This window comes from Panthera tigris, chromosome B1 (assembly GCF_018350195.1).
Source record: "Panthera tigris isolate Pti1 chromosome B1, P.tigris_Pti1_mat1.1, whole genome shotgun sequence".
In the NCBI taxonomy this organism is placed as follows: Eukaryota; Metazoa; Chordata; class Mammalia; order Carnivora; family Felidae; genus Panthera; species Panthera tigris.
The window spans coordinates 198,623,831-198,643,833 of record NC_056663.1 but is presented as its reverse complement, the minus strand read 5'-3'; the positions used below and the strand labels follow the sequence as shown (position 1 = coordinate 198,643,833).

Here is a 20,003-nt window from a genome sequence, read left to right as displayed (position 1 = left end):
ACAACACCAAATACACAATCAATCAACACATTTTTTTTTAAATTGGACTGTATCAAAATTTAAAGCTCTGCTTCTAAAAAGATTCCATTAAGGTGATAGAAAGACAAGCTACTGACTGTCCAAAATTTTTGTAAAACTTGATATCTAATAAAGGACTAATATGCAGCATATATAAAGAATTCTCAAAAAAGCTTGATTAAGAAAAATCACTATGGCCAAATCATGGCCAAATGATTTGAACAGAAGGTGTCTAGGTGGAAAATAAGCAAATGAAAATATGTAAAACACCATTAGTCACTAGGGAATTGTAAATTAGAACTACCACCTCCGTAATAGAATGATTAATAGGACAACAATAACCACAGGATAACCAGCACTGGTGAGGATCTAGAGCAACTGGAGCCCTCATACATTGCTTGTGGGATGTAAAATGGTCCAGTCATCCCGGAAAACAGCTTGCCAGTTTCTCAGAAAGTTCAACATACGCTTACCATATGACCCAGCAATCCTGCTTCCAGCTAATTATTCTAGAGAAGTGGAAACTTAAGTTCATATAAAAACCTGAATGCCATTGTTTACAGTGGCTTTATACATAATTATGTAAAACTGGAAACAATTCAAAAGTCCTTCAGCTGGTGAATGAAGTAATCACGTATATTCATCCAGTGGTGTTCTACTTAGCAATCAAAAGGAAAGCTATTGATACATGGATAAATCTTGAATACATCATTTAAAGTGAAAAAAAAAAAAAGGAAAACAAAACAGATTCGAAAGGCTATAGACAATACGACTCCGTTTCTATGACTTTCTGGAATAGTCCAAACTGATCACTGGTTGCCAGGGACTGGGATGAGGGAATTTTGGGAGTGATGGAACTGTTCTAGACTCTCTTGCGGTGGTGCTTATATGACTGTCTGTGTCCAAATTCACAGAACTGTACATTAAAAGAGTGTATTTTCCTGCATGAAAATTGTTACTCAAAAGTAAGCATCTCGAACTACAGATTTATCAGGTTGATGATTTTTAAAGTGATTATCTGCCTTACAAATAGCCAAGCCAATGCATGCAGGAAAATTATCTGTTTGTTCTCAGATGTATTTTGGAGCCATAGAACACTATTTGGCACACAGAAAGTGCTCAATAGATTTCTGTTGGATGGATGGATGGATGGATGGATGGATGGATGGATGGGTGGATGTATGGATGGATGGGTGGATGTATGTATGGATGGATGGGTGGATGGATGGATGGGTGGATGGATGAATGAATGAATGACAGGTTCTCAGGAAAGACACTGGGCACTGGAGCATTGGCCTGGGTCTGAATGCTGGCTCTGTTACTCCCTCTGACACAAGAGTCCGCAAACTTCACTAGCCTCAATCATTTCAACAAGAAACATACTCCCATCATCATGATGGCTCCAAAGCCACCCTTGTCTGCTCACTGCAGCCTCCTGGGGAAGGGAACTAACATTTGGTGAGTGCCGGCACTCGTCCCCCCGTGCACCCAGCGTCCTCCAGCCAACCCTGCTCTGATCGTGAACCCGGAGCTGTTTAGGGTCCATTTTCCCTGCTAGACTGTGAGCTCCGTAAGGCAAGGGGATTCCCAATCCAGGCTCTGGATTCCCAATGCTAAGCTGATACCAAATAATCAACCATCTAAACAATAATGATAGAAATAATGGAAATAATAACAATAACACTACCAGCTACCAGTTGTCTGCATCTAGCGTTTGTCAGGCATTACGTTACGTGCCTTCTACAGCCATGGCACGAAATCTTCACAGACAACTTGCTAAGGCAGATTGCGAACCATCCACCCCATCTCTCAGATGAGGAAACCATCAGTTGGTCTGGCGGCCAACACTTCTTGAGGACTCGCCATGTTGAGCATGTTAACATGCATATGTTGGGTAACGAGATCGGCCACGAGTGTGAGACACCCAGACTGCCCCACGCTGAGGCCACACTTCACCTGGGCCCACTCCTGGCTTTCAGCTCGTTCTGCAGTCCCTACCATGGCATTCAAGACCCTCATCTTTGGCCTAAGTACTGTCAACTCAAGACCCTCATCTTGGTTCCCACCCCACCCCGTCTTTTTCCATAAGCTATAAAAGAAATAAAACTGCATATTTCCCCCCTACACCATGCTGTTGCCTCCTCTGTGCCTTTGCCCTGGCTGTTGCCCCTGCCTGAAATGGCCTCTCCTTGTCCTTACCGAACAGGCAAACTCAGAGCGCACCCTCAGAGTCTAACTCAGATTGTCACCTTCTCCAGGAATCTGTCTTGACAGGGTCCTGTTTACACCTGTGCCCACGCGTCTGTCTGCCCCACTAGCTGGGGAGCCTCTGAGGCCCCAGAGAACATCACTCATCTCTGAGCCCTTCATCTCCTAAATGTTCTGTAAATATTCGCTGAATGAACACTTGACTCTTCATTTCACCACAGATGAATAAACTCTGAAGCCCTGGGCGGCCGCTGGAACATTTCTGACTTCTAATCTGGCACATTTCAGAGAGATTTCTATTTTTCTCTGATTGTGAGTGCCATCTGCTCTTTTAATTAATGAAAATTCAGTTCCATGCAAATGCCTCTTCCAGGATCATCCTTCATGAGCAACCTCTGGGAGCTTACTCATCAGCCTGTTCTCTGAATCTGTGTTTGGAACATTCTGGGAGCTTGTTATTGGGCCTTTGAACTGAATCACACAAGTGAACAAAATCGACCAAGCTGCCACTTGACCTCAGGAGTTTACAGCCGTGGGAACTGTAGGGTTTGAATTTATTGAGAGAGCTCTCCCTCACCCCGTCCTCCCCAGTAAACTCCCATGGTGTCTGAAAATAGATCCATTGGGTAAATCAGTTGTGCCCGCTAAATCCCGTAAAACTCTCTCCTGTTCACGTGTTCATTAACATAGGGCTGAAGCTCCTTTAAATAGAAGGAAACCAGGAGCCCCGAATGCCACGTACACTTGGGACAATAGACTTTTGTCTTGTCTGAGAAATACGGCTTTGCAACGCAGGAACTTCAGGTCAAAAGGCAGCTTAGTATGTGGCAAAAGTGCGGACTTTGGATCCAAACAGACGTGGCTTCAAATTCTGGCTCCTTGACTTGCCAGCGGTGTAACTCTGGGTAGGTGAATCAACCTCCCTGGGCCTCAGCTTCCTCATCTATACAATGGAGAAATGTAGAAACCTCACATGGATCTTCTGAGGGTGGCTCAGGTGGTTAAGCGTCCAACTCTTGGTTTTGGTTCAGGCCACGATATCACGGTCTGTGAGTTCGAGCCCCGCATTGGGCTCCGCACTGACAGTGCAGAGCCTGCTTGGGATTCTCTCTGTCTCTCTCTCTCTGTCTCTCTCTCTCTGTCTCCCCACCCCTGCCCCTCCCCTGCTTGTGCTCGCTCTCTCTCAAAATAAATAGATAATTGCAATGACAAACATGTAGCAGGGTCACAATACGTGTTGGTTTTCTTCTCCCTTTTGGACGTGGGGCCCCTGTGGAGAGTGGCCAGCTGGGTCACCACTTGTCTGCTTCCCCAGAGGCTGGGAGCCAGGACATCACTGGGCAGCCAGGGAATGAGGCTGGGGCAGGCCCGGTGGCATCTCTGAGGAGGTGCCGGAAAGTCTGCTATGCATGGCAATGGAGCAGAGGCAGAGAAGAAAGGGCTGGTACAACACTAACCTGAATTTCTCCTGTGGCCTACGGTCTACACTCCTGGAGATCAGTCTGCTTTTTGGGGAATAGCTTAAAGGAAGTCAGAACTAACTTACAGGGTTACGAAGGCAGCTCCAAATGGGACACATTTCTCCTTATGTCCTTTCTGCCTCCTCACTGCCCTTCTGGAGATGATGGCTCCTTCAGCTCTATTGGCTGCTCCTGGCATGGTGTCCCCTGGGCCTCAGGCTTGGCACTCTTCTTCTCTTCTGCGTCCTCCCTGGGGGACCCTGTCACTGCCTCGGCTCTGCCGAATCTCAGTGCTGGTAACTCCCCAGTCCACAATCCTGTCCACATCACTCCAGGAGCCTGGACAGCATTTCCCAGACACCTCAATTTCAAACTCAATTTCCTGGAACCCCACACACCTGTGGGCCCCGTTGTGCTTCCCACACAGAGGACATCACTATAGTCTACCTCACTGTGCAAGACGGAAGCCTGGGAGGCAGCCTTAACATCCCTCCCACTCCTGTTCTCCCACCCATTTGTTAAGTCAGTGGCCTCCTTGGACAGACTGGCCTCAGCTCTGGAACCTTCTGGAAAGGGATTTCAGAAAGACCTTCAACAGTGAAAGCCATATCGGTGTAAAGATTCAGCGTCCCAAGGGGACTATCTGAAGTGAACAGGCTCCCTTGAATGCATGCCTTCTGGTGTTCACGCTGACGTGGGTCTGACTCTCATCACCGACGTCTTTCCTCAGCTCTAAAATGGGAATGAATAATTGTGCCTGTTTGTGACATTAAATAAGACTGTGGATGGAAAGCACTTAGCTCAACGGCTGGGCACGTAGCAAATACTAAGAAGGACTATTTTTACCATTATTTGTGACCAAACTTCACTTATTTAATAAATAAAAGATGAACGACACACGTAGTGAATTCTCGGAGGTGATGACATAGTTTTCAATCTCTACACATTGACGCATGTGGACTGACAGAGCAGATGAACAGCTAAGCCAAAACCCATGCGTGACACTTCCTACAAAACTAAGTTGTCTCCCCACAAGTCCCTAAGTGTAAGTGCGTGAAAACAAACCAGCATCAGTGACGAGACTCCCGTGGTAGTGATTTCTGAACAGAGGGAAACAGAGAAGACACAGGACCGGATATGACGGGCTAGAGAACAGAGAGCGCCAACACAGCCTGCAAGAATTTCCTGGAAGGCCTAGCTGGCCAGTTTGAGAACAGTGGCTAAAGTCTGGAAGAGCCTGTCCAGTCCAGTGCTCTGTGGAGACAGGTCAGTCTGGGACCCCAAATGTCTGTCGTCCAGCTGGAGCTCCCTTCTAGAAGGAGCCCCAAGGAGAAACTGTTGAAAGTGGAATCAAAAGCTCAGTGGGACAGGGGCCCCCACAGACTAAAGAAAGAGATGTTCCAGATCAAAGTGGGGAGGAAGAACAGATCAGGAAGTCCCAGATAGCAAGTCCCAGTGGATTTGGACACTCTTGAAAACAATAGAAGATGTTCGATTAGAAGAGCTACCCTGGGGGCACCTGGGAGGCTCAGTCGGTTGAGTGTCTGACTCTTGATATTGGCTCAGGTGGTGATCTCAGAGTCATGGGATCGAGCCCTGCATCAGGCTCTGTGCTGAGCACGGAATCTGCTTAAGATTCTCTTTCTCCTCTCTCTCTGCCCCTGTCCTGCTTGTGCTGTCTTTCTTAAAATAAATAAAAAAAAATTCAAATGTTTTTATTTATTTCTGAGAGACATAGAGAGACAGAGGATGGGGGGGGGGGGCAGAGAGAGAGGGAGACACAGAATCCGAAGCAGACTCCAGGCTCCGAGCTGTCAGCACAGAGCCCGACGTGGGGCTTGAACCTATGAACTGTGAGATCTTGCATGACCTGACCTGAAGTCGGATGCTTAACCGACTGAGCCACCCAGGCGCCCCAATAAATAAACATCTAATTAAAAGAAAGAAGGAAAAGAAAAGTTAGCCTGAACCACATCATCATCCAAAAGTTCAGGAAAACTAATTTCACATTAAAATAAAGAAACAGAAAGGTATCGAAGTCAAATTCCATGCAAAGTTATCCTAAGAGGAAAGAAAATAAAGAGCAGAATAACTCACTTAACAATGATGACGGATCAGAAAGATGCACAACCCTCCATCTCAAAACAGAGGAAAACCGTGACCTACTATTTCAGAAGCATTAAAAGATGTGATTGGTTGTTTCATTAATGGTTACCCAATGAGTCAGCCCTTCTGGTATCCATGCCCCCTGCAGTCCCCTCCCACATGGTCTCTGGTCGTGGTCATGTGACTTGCTTTGGTCAACTGGATGTCAGGAAATGTGAAACAAGCAGAAGCTTGAAAGCATGTGGGAAGTGGGTTCTCCTTCTGGAAACCACTGCCACCACGTGAGCAAGCTCACTCAGTCCCCCCAGTGATGCAAGACCACATAGAGAAAGACTCATTGAACTCAGCTGTCCTAGCTGAGCTCCGCCCCCAGTGGACTCCCCCCACCGGTGGATGAGTGAGCCCAGCCTAAGCCAGCAGAGGAACCATTCAGGCAAATGGTGGGTTGTGAGACACAGCACGATGTCACTCTTCTAAGCCACTAAGTGTATTTTAAAACAATGTTCATTTATCATTCTCCAAACGTATTTTTTGTCATCTCAAAACTTCCTTTCTTTGTTTTTCATGGAAGTATAGTTGACACCCAGTGTCCCATGAGTTTCAGGTGATTCCACAACGCTATACACGTTATGCTGTGCTCACCACGAGTGTAGCTACCACCTGTCACCATACAACGCTACGAAAGTGCCATCGACTATGTTCCCTATGCTGTGCCCTTCATCATGTGACTCATTTCTTCCCTAAGTAGAAGTGTGTGCCTCCCCCTCCCATTCCCCCATTTCCCCCTCCCCCCATCTACCTCCCCCTCTGGTAACCATCAGCTTGTTCTCTGAATGATGGGTCTGTTTCTGCCTTTTGTTTTTTTGCTTGTTTATTTGTTTTGTGTTTTAGATTATACATATGAATGAGACCATATGGTCTTTGTCTTTCTATATTTCACTTAGCATAATACCCTCTAGGCTCATCCATGTGGTTGCAAATGGTGAGATCTTATTCTTTTTTATGACTGAGTAATACTCCATTGTGTATATACACATCTTCTTTATCCATTCATCCATCGATGGACGCTTAGGTTGCCTCTGTATCTTGGCTATCGTAAATAATGTCACAATCCAGGAAGGGAGCCTATATGTTTCTGAATTAGTGTTTTTGTTTTCTTTGGGTAAACATCCAGTACTGGAATTACTGGATCATATAGTAGTCCTAGTTTTAATTTTTTTTGAGGAGATGCCATACTGTTTTCCACAGCGGCTGCACATGTCTGCATTCCCACCAACAGTGCACGAGGACTCCTTCCCCACATCCTCACCAACACTTGTTATTTCTTGTCTTTTTGTTACTAGCCATTCTGACAGGTATGAAGTAACATCACATTGTGCTTTTGACTTGCACTTCCCTGATGATGAGTGATGATGAGCATGTTTCCATGTGCCTGTTGGCCATCTGGATGTCTCCTCTGGAAAAAAATGTCTATTCATGCCTTCTGCCCATTTTTAATGGAATTATTATCATCATACAACAATAGAAGTTCTTGGATACAAACCCTTCATTAGATATGTCATTAGCAAATTTCTTCTCCCATTTTGCAGGTTGTCTTTTCATTTTGCTCATTGTTTCCTTCACTGTGCACAAGCTTTTTATTTTGATGTAATTCCAATAGTTTAACTGCCTGAAAAGATCTATCCAAAAAAATGTTGTTATGGCCAGTGTTTCTCTGTGCTCTCATCTAAGGGTTTTATGGTTTCAGGTCTCACATTTAGGTCTTTCACCCAGTTTGAGTTTATTTTTGTGAATGATGTAAGAAAGGGGTCCGGTTTCATTCTTTTGCACATAGCTGTCCAGTCTTCCCAGCACCATTTGTTAAAGAGACTGTCACCTTCCTATTGTGTATTCTTGCCTCCTTTGTCATAGATTAATTAACCGTGTATGTGTGAGTTTAGTCCTGGGCTCTCTATTCCATCCCATTGATCTCTGTGTCTGTTTTTGTGCCAGTACCATACTGTTTTGATTACTGCAGTTTGCAGTATAGCTTGAAATCTGGGACTGTGATATTTCCAGCTTTCTTCTTCTTTTTCACAAATGCTTTGACTATTCAGGGGCCTTTTGTAGTTCCCTGCAAATTTTAGAATTATTTCTTCTAGTTCTATTAAAAACGCTATTGGTATTTTGATAGGGATTGCACTGAATCTGTGGATTGCTTTGGGTGGTATGGACATTTGAACGGTAGTAATTCTTCCAATCCGTGAACATAATATAAGCCACTAAGTTTTGACTTGCGTTGTTACGCAATCATCAATAACTAATATAGACACTAAGAATTAATAATTAATATAGACATTAAGAAAACTATGCAAGGCATGAAAGAACAACATAAATTGGAATTTAAAAAACTCAGAAATCAGGCAAGAAAATTCAGGAAAAAAAGTAGAAATAAAGGGAAAATTACTTCTGTAATAAATATTTTTCTAGAAAGCACACAAAGCAAATAAACACAACAGATAATCTTTAAAAGAAGGAGAAAGAGAAAAATGAGGAAAGTTTTAAACAAAGAAAGGAAGAGATACAAAATATTTGAAAATCACAAAATACTGAAGATTTGTGAAGGCCCCACATTCAGACAGTAGGTGTCCCTGGAGAAAACAAAGTAAGGAGATAGCATGCTTACTAAAAATGATACTTCCATCAAAGGTCTTAAAGAAAAACCAACCTGAAAAAACATGTTGGAAAAACACTGTGTACCTAAGAATATAGACCCCACATGACCAATACCAAAGTTATATTTTGGCAACACCACTGGACATTAATAAAAAAGAAAAAAAATGGTTTTGTCTGCCTTTTTTTTTTTTTTTCCCTGAAGCAAGGTTTTCTATCTGGGTAGGAGTCCTCTAGAAATCACAGGAGGAGAAGGTCTTCCTGGCAGGGAAGACAGCAAAGACAAAAGTGTGAGAGCGCCTGGCACCTACCGGGAGCGGATGGGGCCTGGTGTGGGGGTGGCAGGTAGGCGTGGGGGTGGGGTGGGGGTGAAGCACAGGAACGCTGATGCCTCAGGCACTGGGCCTACAACACCCCAAAGGGGCCTGGAACACTCACCCATGTAGGGCTTGGTCCCAGCCATAGAGGAAGCCTTTTCTGCTCCTTTCACGATCGTCGCTATGTTGAAGTCTGTGATGTGAACATGTCCTGGAGATAGAGAAACAGAAACCCCAGTTAGCAAGAGCTGTAGACAGCTGGGCTATTTCCTTGTCTACTTAAAGCTGTGGGCTGTATGGTGGGTACAAGAACATATTAGAACTTCTACACAGAATAGTATTTTTATCTGATACTTTGAAAATGTCTAGTTTGGGCAGCATTATTCACAGTAGACAAACTTAGACAAATTTAGGACAATGTAAGGTCCACCAATGGCTGCGAGGATAAAGAAGATGTGGTGTGTATAAACAATGGAGTACCATTCAGCCATGAGAAGAGAGGACATCCTGGCGTTTTTTGACAACATGGATGGATCTGAGGATATCACGTGCTAAATGAAATAAGCCAGATTGAGAAAGACAAATACAGAATGTATCACTTCTGTGTGGAATCTACATTAAAAAAAGCTCACAGAAGCAGAGAATAGAAAGTGGTTGCCAGGGTCTGGGGTTGGGAGGAATAGGGAGAGTTTGTTCAAAGGTATAAATTTTCAGCTGTAAGATGAATAAGTTTTGAGAATTTAATTAATAACATGGAGACAGTTAATACCATTTGAATGTGTAGGTATATATACACATACACACAAAAAATATCTCAGTGATATGCAAGTTTTTTTTTCTTGTTTGTTTGTTTAGAGAGAGAGAGAGAGAGAGAGAGAGATAGTGAGAATCTCAACCAGGCTCCACGCTCAGTGTGGAGTCTGATGCAGGGCTCGATCCCACGACCCTGGGATCATCACAACCTGAGCCAAAAGCTAGAGTTGGACGCTCAACCAACTGAGCCATCCAGGCGCCCCTCTGCCAGTTTGACAATGTCAGTTTTTGGTGATACATGCATATTACTTTTAAGTAAACAAATCTAATGAGGACATGATGCAAAAGTTTATGGATTAAAAGTTTGGAGGCACTGACCCACAGAGTAAAAGCTCATGGTAAATAAATGAAAGGGGTCAGTCTGGACTCCCTCACCCAGGAAGCTGAGTGGCCATGGAGAGGACAGAAGGGTGGAGAGAGGGTTTTCATGCCCAGAGGACACTCTCGTTCTGCTGTTTGCTACGGTCAGTGGGGGCCTGAGGAATCCAGTGGGGAGGCGGCTGGGGATTTGAGACCACCTTCCATCAAGCGTAAAGTAATGGCAGCAGACGGGACACAGAGGCTGGGCGCACCCATATGTAAGTGTTTAAGAAGCCTGAGAAGGAAGTAAGAAGGACCGAGAAGGAAGGAGACAGGAGATGTGGGGTAAAGGGGGTGAAGAGAAGCAGGGAAGGAAGGGGGTGAGAGGGAGAGAGTAGCATTCTGACAGTTGGTACTGGCCTCCCGGGGAACTTGGTACATGCCAGAGACAACCCTGAGACCCCTGAATACCAGATATAAACGCAATCACATTTCTCTGTTTGTCATCACATCATGTGAAAATGGTTGGATTTGCACACCTGAAAGCTGTGTTCGGGATGCTGGGACTTAAACACCCAAGTGGCTTGCGTACAGAAAACTGCTGGGAGGGCCTGGAGGGAACCCCCAGGAGGTGCACAGACACCCGCCAGAGCAGGTGCCATGAGGCTCACTCGAGACGCGTGCCTGATAGCATCGGACGCAGTGGACAGAGAGAGCACCAGTGGGTTCACGTGCAAATCCCCAATCTCAGGCTTAGCTGCCAGCCCTGATGTGTGGGCAGGCTTCTGCCAGACGCTGTGTCCAGAGCTCCTGGGTGGGATGCGGCAGCCGGGTACTCCGTGAGGATGTCCAGTTCCCTTCGGGTGCTTGTGGGTGAAGCTTAAGTCATCTAGCCAGGCCCTTGCTGGGAACCCCTTGAGGCCGGACGCAGCATGTGCCCACCCAGGGGGCATCCTTAGAACATGCAGCTGCCGCAGCCTCTGGGGCTGGACTTGGCGTCCATGCCACGTCCTACCCGCAGGGAGGCAGCGCGGCCTAGCGGTGGGCACAGACTCTGAGCCACACTGACTTGCTTTGGGTCTCAGCTGGGCTGTGATTAGTTGTCTGATCTTGGGCAAGGCACTTAGTGTCCCTGGGCCTCATTTTCCTCGTCTGTAAAGTGGGGAGGGTGGCAGCAAAATACCCATCCCAGAGAGCGGCTGGGAGGAGGCAGGGATTAAGAAAAGCAAAATGCTACAGCGGCTGGCACACACGTTGGGTGGTTTCTCGTATGTGTTTGCTCATAGCTGTGTTATCCTGCCTCGGTGTGGCTCAAACCCCACCTTCTGCAGCCAGGGCCAGTCCGCCCCCCGCACCTGCCCAGGCCCCGTTTCTTTTTTTTTTTTTTTTTAACGTTTTATTTATTTTTTAAAGAGAGAGAGACAGCCAGAGACAGAGACAGAGAGAAAGAGCACAAGCAGGGAAGGGGCAGAGAGAGGGAGACACAGAATCAGAAGCAGGCTCCAGGCTCCAAGCTGTCAGTGTAGAACCTGACGCGGGGCTCGAACTCACGAACCGCGAGATCATGAACTGAGCCAGAGTCAGACGCTCAACCAACTGAGCCACCCAGGTGCCCCTCCCAGGCCCATTTCTAATACTAACAAACGAATCCACAGTCCCGTTGTTGACAGTGAGGCGCGGGAGGGTCTCAGTCATTTCTGCCCGCACACCTGTAGGCTTCCATGCAGAGCCACCACACGGAGAGGACCCTGAAACCCTCCAGTATGGCTTTTATTTGGTTTTCCTTCACTTCTCCCTTTCTTTAAAAAATATTAGTATTTGCATTATGAAAGTGACACCAGCTGATTAGAATAAGTCAAAGACTGTAAATGGGCATCTGAGCCGCTCCCCCACCCCTGCTCGTAACCACACGGAGTCACCTGGTTCTCTGTCTTTTCTCCCTTTTCTGCATACGTGTCTCCACACATATTGGTTTGTCCTTACAGTCATGAGATCAAAGTCCATGGGCTGTTCCAGAAGTTACTTTTGCATTTAGCCATGCATCATGACATCTTTCCATTCAAAGGTCTATGTACATAGGTCTGTCCTCAACGGCCTTACCCTTGTTCTCCATTGGAAAGAAATCCAATAATTTTGGTGATTTGACCTGAAATCACCGGAATTTTGACCTGAAACTTCCCTTCATAGTTCTATTTATTCCACTTACGGTGAATATTCATGTTTTGCTATAAAATGTTAATATATTTGATTACCAAATATATTTGATCCCCCTTGGTGATTCATTTAACCCCATGGGGGTGTTACATAATATATACTATGTGTTGCTTTTAAGTATTTTTATCTATTAGACATATATTCTTTTCATATTACTAAGGTATATGTTATTTAACATAAATATATTTTTAAGCTGAAAAATTCCGAGATACGAGAACATACCTGGCCCCAAGAGTTTCAAATAAGAAACTGTGGCCCTATAGCTGCAAAGCATCCCATAGTGTGGTTGCATCATATTTTATTCACCAATCGCCCTATAGGTTTGCAGTTTGGGTTGCTTACTTGTTTGTCTTGTGACTGTATCGGCCCTAGCGGTCTTGAGCATAGCGTTACATACATACAGATACTTTCATTTGACTAGATAAATCTCCACAAGTGGGACTGCAGGATCAAAGGGTTTGCATATTATGTTCTAAAGTTGTCATTTATGGTACTCTAAACAGGATATGGGAGTATTTCCGTGCATTGTTACCAGCACTGTTCTCAATGATTTTACTTGTTGCAAATCACATGGCAAGGAATAGTAGTATCTCACTGCAGATGAGGCTGCACATTTTTTTAAGGTTTTTTTTCCTTTAATGTTTTTATTTATTTCTGAGAGATGGAGAGCATGAGCAGGGGAGGGGCAGAGGGAGAGGGAGGCAGATGATCGGAAGAGGCCTCTGCACGGACAGCAGAGAGCCCCATCTGGGCTCGAACTCCCGAATGGTGAGATCAAGACCCGATCTGAAGTTGGATGCTTAACTGACTGAGCCGCCCGGGCGCTCTGACACTGAACATTTCTCACATGATCAGTTACCAACTCCCTGGGAACTGTCTAGAATTCTGAATGGTTTTCTTTTTAAAAATTTTTTTTGAAAATATTTTGAGAGAGAGGCAGGGAGAGGGGCAGAGGGAGAGAGAATCTTTCAAAACAATTTTTTTAATGTTTATTTTTGAGAGAGACGGAGACGGAATGAGAGTGGGTTAGGGGCAGAGAGAGAGACCCACACAGACTCCGAAGCAGACTCCAGGCTCCGAGCCGTCAGCACAGAGCCTGATGTGGGGCTCGAACTCACGAGCTGTGAGATCGGGAGAGAGAATCTTAAGCAGGCTCCACGCTCAGCATGGAGCCCGATGTGGGACTCCATCCATCGCATGATCCTGGGATCATGACCCCAGCTGAGACAGAGAGTCGGACGCTCAGTCGGCTAAGCCATCCAGGCCCCGATAATCAATTTTCAACAAGAGCTGTGTCTCTTAGACACATTTACACTGTGCTCTGTGTACTGCAAATATTTGCTCCTAGCTTGTTGTTTGTCTTTAGACTCTACTGACAGTCCCTCTTGCCACATGAAAGTTTTAAAAATTTAAATAATAAGTTAATTTTATAGTTTGAGTATATTGTCCTTATAATTTTCCAGAAACCTATTCCACCCCCAATTATTTTGTACAACCTTCTATATTTTCTTAGAATACTTCTAGATCTTTTGTGTTGAAATCTTCCAGGGGTGCCTGGGTGGCTCAGTCGGTTGAGCGTCTGACTTCAGCTCAGGTCATGATCTCGCGGTCCGTGAGTTAGAGCCCCGCGTCGGGCTCTGTGCTGACAGCTCGGAGCCTGGAGCCTGGTTCGGATTCTGTGTGTGTCTCTCTCTCTATCCCTTCTCTACTTGCGCTCTCTCTAAATAAATAAATAAATAAACATTAAAAAAATCTCCCAATCATATAGAATAATTTGTTATAACATTCTAATTTTATTTCTTACAAATGGATGGTCAGTTGTCTCACCAATATTTGTTGAAATATTTCACCTTCCCCAATAACCTGTAATGTGACCCTCATTTTCTATCAAGTTCTACATATACAAAGATAGGCTTATGGATTCTCTCTTGTGTTCCACTGACCTACTGTTTACCGCTGGGCCAGGACTCGATCAGTTTAATTACAGTAGATGTGTAGGCTGTTACAGTATTCGATAGGAGTGCCTCACCTGCATTCATGTTTCCTTCCAGTGTTTTTGTAGTGACTCTCAGGCATTTATTCTTCTGAGACGAGTTGTGCCCGGTTTTAGGAAATCCCTCCATGAAGTGTGACGGGAATTCCATTAACGTATACATTCATTTGAGGAGTGTGGACACATTGTTTTTCCACCCAGGGTCATGCCCGGCTTTTCATCCAGATCTTGCTTGATTCCTTCAAAATATGTTGAGTGTTCTCTTCATTTACGCTCTGTAAATTCCTGGGTACATTCGCTTGTAGACAGATATTACGTAGTTTTGGTCACTTTTTTGAACAAGGATATTTTCCATTTCTTTTTCTCCCTGGCTGTTTTCAGTAGAATGAAAAGCTACTGGGTTTTGCTTCCTCATCTCCAACTGGCTTCTCTGTTAATCTTCCATCACAAAAGCTTTGGTTACCTCTCAAAATCCCATCTTCCCTTCTCAGACAGCACTAGGATTGGTAGCTGGGTTCAGGGCTACCCCGCTAAAGGCTTGACTTCCAGCCCCCCTGCAGCTGGCTGTGGTTACAGGACCAGGTTCTGGCCAAAGGGTGGCGAGCAGAATGATATTTGAACTTCCAGGATATCTCCTTTGAAAGAATTCTCATTCCCTCCTTCCTCCCACCTCCCTTCCATTTGCCTATTATGTGGGTTTGGGAGAACATCCTTTGCCACACAGATGAGGAACAAGATAGAAGGAGGCTCCGCCCCTCTGAACATCATGGACTTCTAACAGAGAGAAAAAAGAACTTCCATTTTGTTTACTTTTATTTTATAGTCTTGGGAAAGCAGTTCATTTGTCTCTTAATGATAGCTCTTGAAGTGGAGTCTTGGTGTTTGTAGGCATAGAAGCACATTATCTGCACACAATGATGGCATTCTTTCCCTTGTTAAGAGGCTTGGAGCAGAGTGGTTAAGAACACAGCCTTGGGAGTTGGGTTGCCTAAGAACCAGTGGTTGGGCTCCTTTGGTAGGCATATGCTGTTTGTGGTCACTCCTACCTCCTGTCTTAGCAATTATTGGTCCCGGTACATCTGGCTTTGGGTCAAGTTGACCTTACCCTCCACTTTAGCATTTGACTCAGGATTATGCACATGACCTAAAAACTGGGGAGATAATTTTCCAGGGAGTTCAAGAAATGAAAACTTTTCAGTTCTTTTTTTTTTTTCAGGAGGTACCTAAAGTAATATTCTGTCTTTGGCCAGTGTAAGGTGGGGATAGGACCCCCAGAACTGTTAAAAGCCATTTGCTACCATAGAGAAAGGTAGTCTGAAGATGAAGCCTACCCATGGAGAAGGTAGAGCTGCAAGCATAGATGAGAAATGGTGCCAGAGCCTGATCAAACCCTGCCTGAAGCCTCATTCCACTGGATTTCAGCTGTATAAGCTGAAAAACACTCTTCATTGCTTGGGACTATTTGAGTTCCTCTTTGCCATACATGACTGGCTGGGCATCATGGTTGACACAGCCACTTATGAGATTCGGGCAAGTTATTTCACTCTGGAAGCTTCCAGTCCCTCATCTGGTGAGTGGAACTAATATTAGTAAGTACATCATGGGGTAGCTGTAAGCACTAAACAGAGCAGTTAGGGACTGAGAACGTGACATTTGAACAAGGCCAGAAGACAGGGGTTGAGGGGGAAGCAAGCCATTGGACCATCAGGGGAAGACCGTAGTTGGCAGAAGCTGAGACACGTACAGACCCCTCCGAGGGGCCAGCGAGGACGCCAGAGAGAGAAAGGGGGACAGGAGCTCAGACAGGGCAGGGTGGGGCAGACTGTGCAAGACTCCAGGGCCGGGGAGACGACAGTGGCTTTTACTCCAAGTGAGGGAGTTTTGAGAAGGAGCCACATATCCAACTCACTTTTGAACATCGCTTTGCTGTGAATGGACATGGGGCCAAGCACCAAAGTGGGGAAGAGAAAAATGCAGCCTGTCTAGTTTGAGCCACTGGTTTTTAGGGTCGCGTGACTGGAACAGACTTGGTGCCAAACCTCACGGTAAGCCTTGAAGTACGCTTGTCAGGAAGGTCTGACTACCCTCATTTTTTAACAGGAGAGTAACCTTAAGTCCCAGAGGCCAGTGTGCTGTGCAAGGTCACACAGCTGATCTGGGAGGAAGCTGGACTTGGTCTCAGGCCTCATCCTGGTCGGTGAGCGTTTCCCTCTGCCCCCCGCTGCCCCCCGCAGAGCTGCACCAGACAGCCCTCTGCAGGGGCGGGGCGGGAGAGGGCTCTGGGCAGGCCTGCTGGGGTTCACCTGGGACTCACGCACAGCAGGTGCGACAGACAGCAAATTCCACTTTCTGGTCCCTCCCCCCCGCCCCCAACAGTGCTAATTGATGAGCTGTAACTCCCTACTGGGCTTCCTTTAACAAACGAGTAAAGATGTGGGAAAGTGAAAATTAGTGCCATATGAGGTCTCCTATGGGTTCCTTCCCAGGAGAATGGAAATTTACGAGAAACTTGGCAAATATGAACTGAGTTTCAGGCTATTTGCTTTCCATAAATCGAAAACATTCAAAACTCAGCAAGAGAAGGAGCTCAAGATGTTGTGTGAGGCCCATTAGCAAAGTTTTAATGGTGGCAGCAACAATCAGCAGCCATGCTGCAGCCAAGGTTCCCTCCTTTCTCTGAATGCAAGGGAGCTCACACATTTGACACCATTGGAATGCTCGGCCCTCTCCTCTGCCTGGCAGACTTCCATTCATCCTTCAAAACCTGCCCCGAGACTTTGCATCTACCCTCTGCTTGTATCCTTCCACCAGCAGGAAGCTCACTACCACAGGGGGTGGCATCTCTGACTGTGTCTTGTCTGCTCAGGTTGCTATGAGAATATCATAGGCTGGTGGGGGTGGGGGGTGGGCTGAAACATCAAACATTTATTTCCCACAGTCCTGGAGGCTGGAAATCTGAGGCGAGGGTGACGGCCCTCTTCCTGGTTTGTATGGCTGCTTTCCTGCTGTAACCTCACATGGTGGAGAGGCACAGCTCTGTCCTCTTCCTCCCTTTATAAGGGCACCGATCCCATGGTGGTGGCTCCAACCTCATGACCTCATCCAGATCCAGTTACCTTCCAAAGGCCCCAGCTCTGAGTATCATCACATTGGGGTTAAGGCTTCAACATATGAATTCTAAGCAGGGGGCGGGGGGCACAGCATTCCGTCCATAGCAGACGGATTCAGGCCTCTCCCCCCGGTCCTCCACGGCCCTCCAATGTCACGTCCATCCTAGCATCCACCACACCGTATCTGTCACTTTGTCCGCCCCCTTGAGGCCAGGAATCCTGCCTTGTTCATCTCCGCCCCCAGTACCTTAGCAAAGGGCTGTCCTGGGAAAGGAACCCATCAAGTGTTTGCTGACTGACTGACTGACCAAATGAGAGACTGAATGAAAGAGATACGGTAAGTAAATCCTGTTCCCTTCCCCCCACTTACTGCCTAGAGTGATATTTACAGGAGTAGATGAAATTCCATGTCAACTTTTGGCTGCTATGACTGTAGTAATGTCACTTTCTCAGCCTGACCTCAGCTGGTGGGACCAGCCACCCCCTCCGTGACTTCCGTAAACACAAGTGCTAATGTCAGAGCTGGTGCTATAAGGAGTTGTAACCGGGGCTATTTTCTGAGTATAAAAACACACAACAGCCATGTGACTTTCAAGCCACTTTCAAGTCTCACTCATTTCTTTATTCCTTCAGCAACTGTTTATGGCCCGCACCCTGCCTGCATGTCTCGGGGAGGGGCTTGAAACCCCAATGTCGGTTATCTGTGTCGTGAACTTAGGGGTGGGGATGGTCAGCGGTGCTGACGTCCCACCCACAGTCCCTCACTGGGGCCATAATTGCCTTGTCACCACCCAGAGTCACCTGAGCGTTACCAGTGCCATGACTATCGCTTCGCAAGCCGGCTCTGGCACCTTCCCGATCCGTTCCGGGGAAAGCCACCCAAAGTCTTCGTGAAATGCCCTGCATTTTCATTTACCCCCTCCGCAGCTACACTGCACAAACTTCTACTTCTGTTCCGCCATGCCCCTTGCTTCCCTTCTCCCCTCTCGGCCCCTATAATGGAAGTGACCCCACGTGGGTATTAACCAAATGCACCCGGGCAGCACATTCATCTCACTGGGACCTATGAGCCCACGCCTGGGGGTGCTGCTCAGAGGGGACAGTCAACCCCCGAATGGCAGGCTGTGTCTGGGAGCACAGTGACTTCTCTCTAGATCTGTCTCCTGGACGTCACACCTCCCTGTGAATTCCCGGGAGTGGGTGTTAAGGCAGTGCCCACCAGGGGGAGCTAGACCTGGAGTGACAATGGAAGGCAGTCCAGTCCACAAGAGGGGACCACCTTCCACATTACCCCCCACCTCCCCCCGTTTCCCTTTCATGAGACTTGGATTTGGAGCAAAGTCTCTTGTGAACATGTCTCTTCCTTCGCTGGTTTGCAAGGTCTACATCATGCCTGAGCAGAGGCCAGACTGGGGCTGTGGAACAGAAGCCGCTGGATGAAGCCACGGCCGTGGGCTGCAGCCCCCTCCCCAGGGCAGGCTCCGGTGCACCTGCTAATCATAACTGTGCTTCTGAGATGTCACTGTGACATAACGCTGGCCCTGACCTTTCGCTTGGGATCACACACCCCGCACGCTCTCCCCTCCTCCTTATCTTCACGGAGATCATAGCGGACTTACTGCAGGACAACAGAAGAAAGAAAGGGAGAAAAAGAAACCAAATCAAATCCCAGGGCACGAGCTTATCCAGGCTCCATCTGGCTGACGGCAGCAGGAAGACTGACTGTTTCAGAGCATGTCTGCCTGATGAGAAGAAAGTGTGGTTTTCTTCTTCTTTGATTTGACCTCCTCCCGTGTCTTGGTCATGGGGCGGGGATTCAGGGCCATAGAACCTTCTGTGTGCTCCAGGCCCCGCTGTGCGCAGCCAACAGCCTTCTGGGATTTCCTGAGCCCGTGGCGGAGATGTGGGGCCCTCTCACGCCCCGACCAGTTCAGGGACTTCCCCCAGGATAGACTGGGACTTCGTAAAGCCTTCCCCGGCATTTGCAGCCTGGTTCATCTGATGCCCCAGGGAATCCACCTCCCCCAAGGCTTCTGTGGGAGGGGTTCTCCATGGTTCTGTTTCTTCTTTTCTCTCCAGCCACCAGGTTTCTGGGTGAGTCCCTGCAGGGTAGCCAAGGCTACTTGGCCAACACACTCTCCTTCCACACTCTGGCTGGGCATGTAATTTCATGCAATCACATAAATTAATTACAACGAACACCATTCATAGGGAGGTTTTCATAGTGCTTTTCCAGCTGTGATCTGCTCTGTAAGACTCTGTAGGACCAGGCTGGCGATGATCTCCTGACATTTAGCAGCCTTTCTTTTCCTTCCTTCCTCCCTCCCTCCCTTCCTTTTCTTTCTTTCTTTCTCTTTCTTTTTTTCTTTCTTTCTTCCTTTCTCTCTTCTTTCTTTTCTTTCTCTTTCTCTTTCTTTTCTTTCTTTCTTTCTCTTTCTTTTCTTTCTTTCCTTTCTTTCTCTCTTTTCTTTTCTTTCTTTCTCTTTCTTTCTCTTCTTTCTTTCTTTCTTTCTTTCTCTCTCTTTCTTTTCTTTCTCTTTCTTTTCTTCTTTCTTTTCTTTCTCTTTCTCTCTCTCTTTCTTCTTTCTTTTCTTTCTCTTTCTTTCTTTTCTTTCTTTCTTTTTCTCTTTCTCTCTTTCTTTCTTTTCTTTCTTTCCTTTCTTTCTTTCTTTCTTTCTTTTCTTTCTTTCTCTCTCTTTCTTTCTTTCCTTTCTTTCTTTTTCTTTCTTCCTTTCTCTTTCTTTCCTTTCTTTCTCTCTTTCTTTCTTTCTTCTCTCCCTTCTCCTTCCTTCTTTCCTTTCTCTCTCTCCCT

The 20,003-nt window shown here is 46.4% G+C and overlaps 1 protein-coding gene across 14 annotated transcripts in view; it reads right to left on the bottom strand.

Moving 5' to 3' along the window:
- STK32B (serine/threonine kinase 32B) overlaps nt 1-20,003 on the bottom strand; it is a 400,190-nt gene that overhangs the window by 50,458 nt on the left and 329,729 nt on the right. For 13 of the 14 annotated variants that reach the window (XR_006217092.1, XM_042984951.1, XM_042984953.1 and 10 more), the window contains one exon: nt 8,883-8,972. The exons of the other annotated variant lie outside the window; for it this stretch is intronic. Coding sequence is in view for 12 of the 13 variants with exons in the window: in XM_042984951.1 (XP_042840885.1) it covers nt 8,883-8,972 (90 nt within the window). In the remaining variant the exon portion in view is untranslated. The remainder of the gene's footprint in view (nt 1-8,882; nt 8,973-20,003) is intronic. 14 annotated transcript variants of the gene reach the window in all.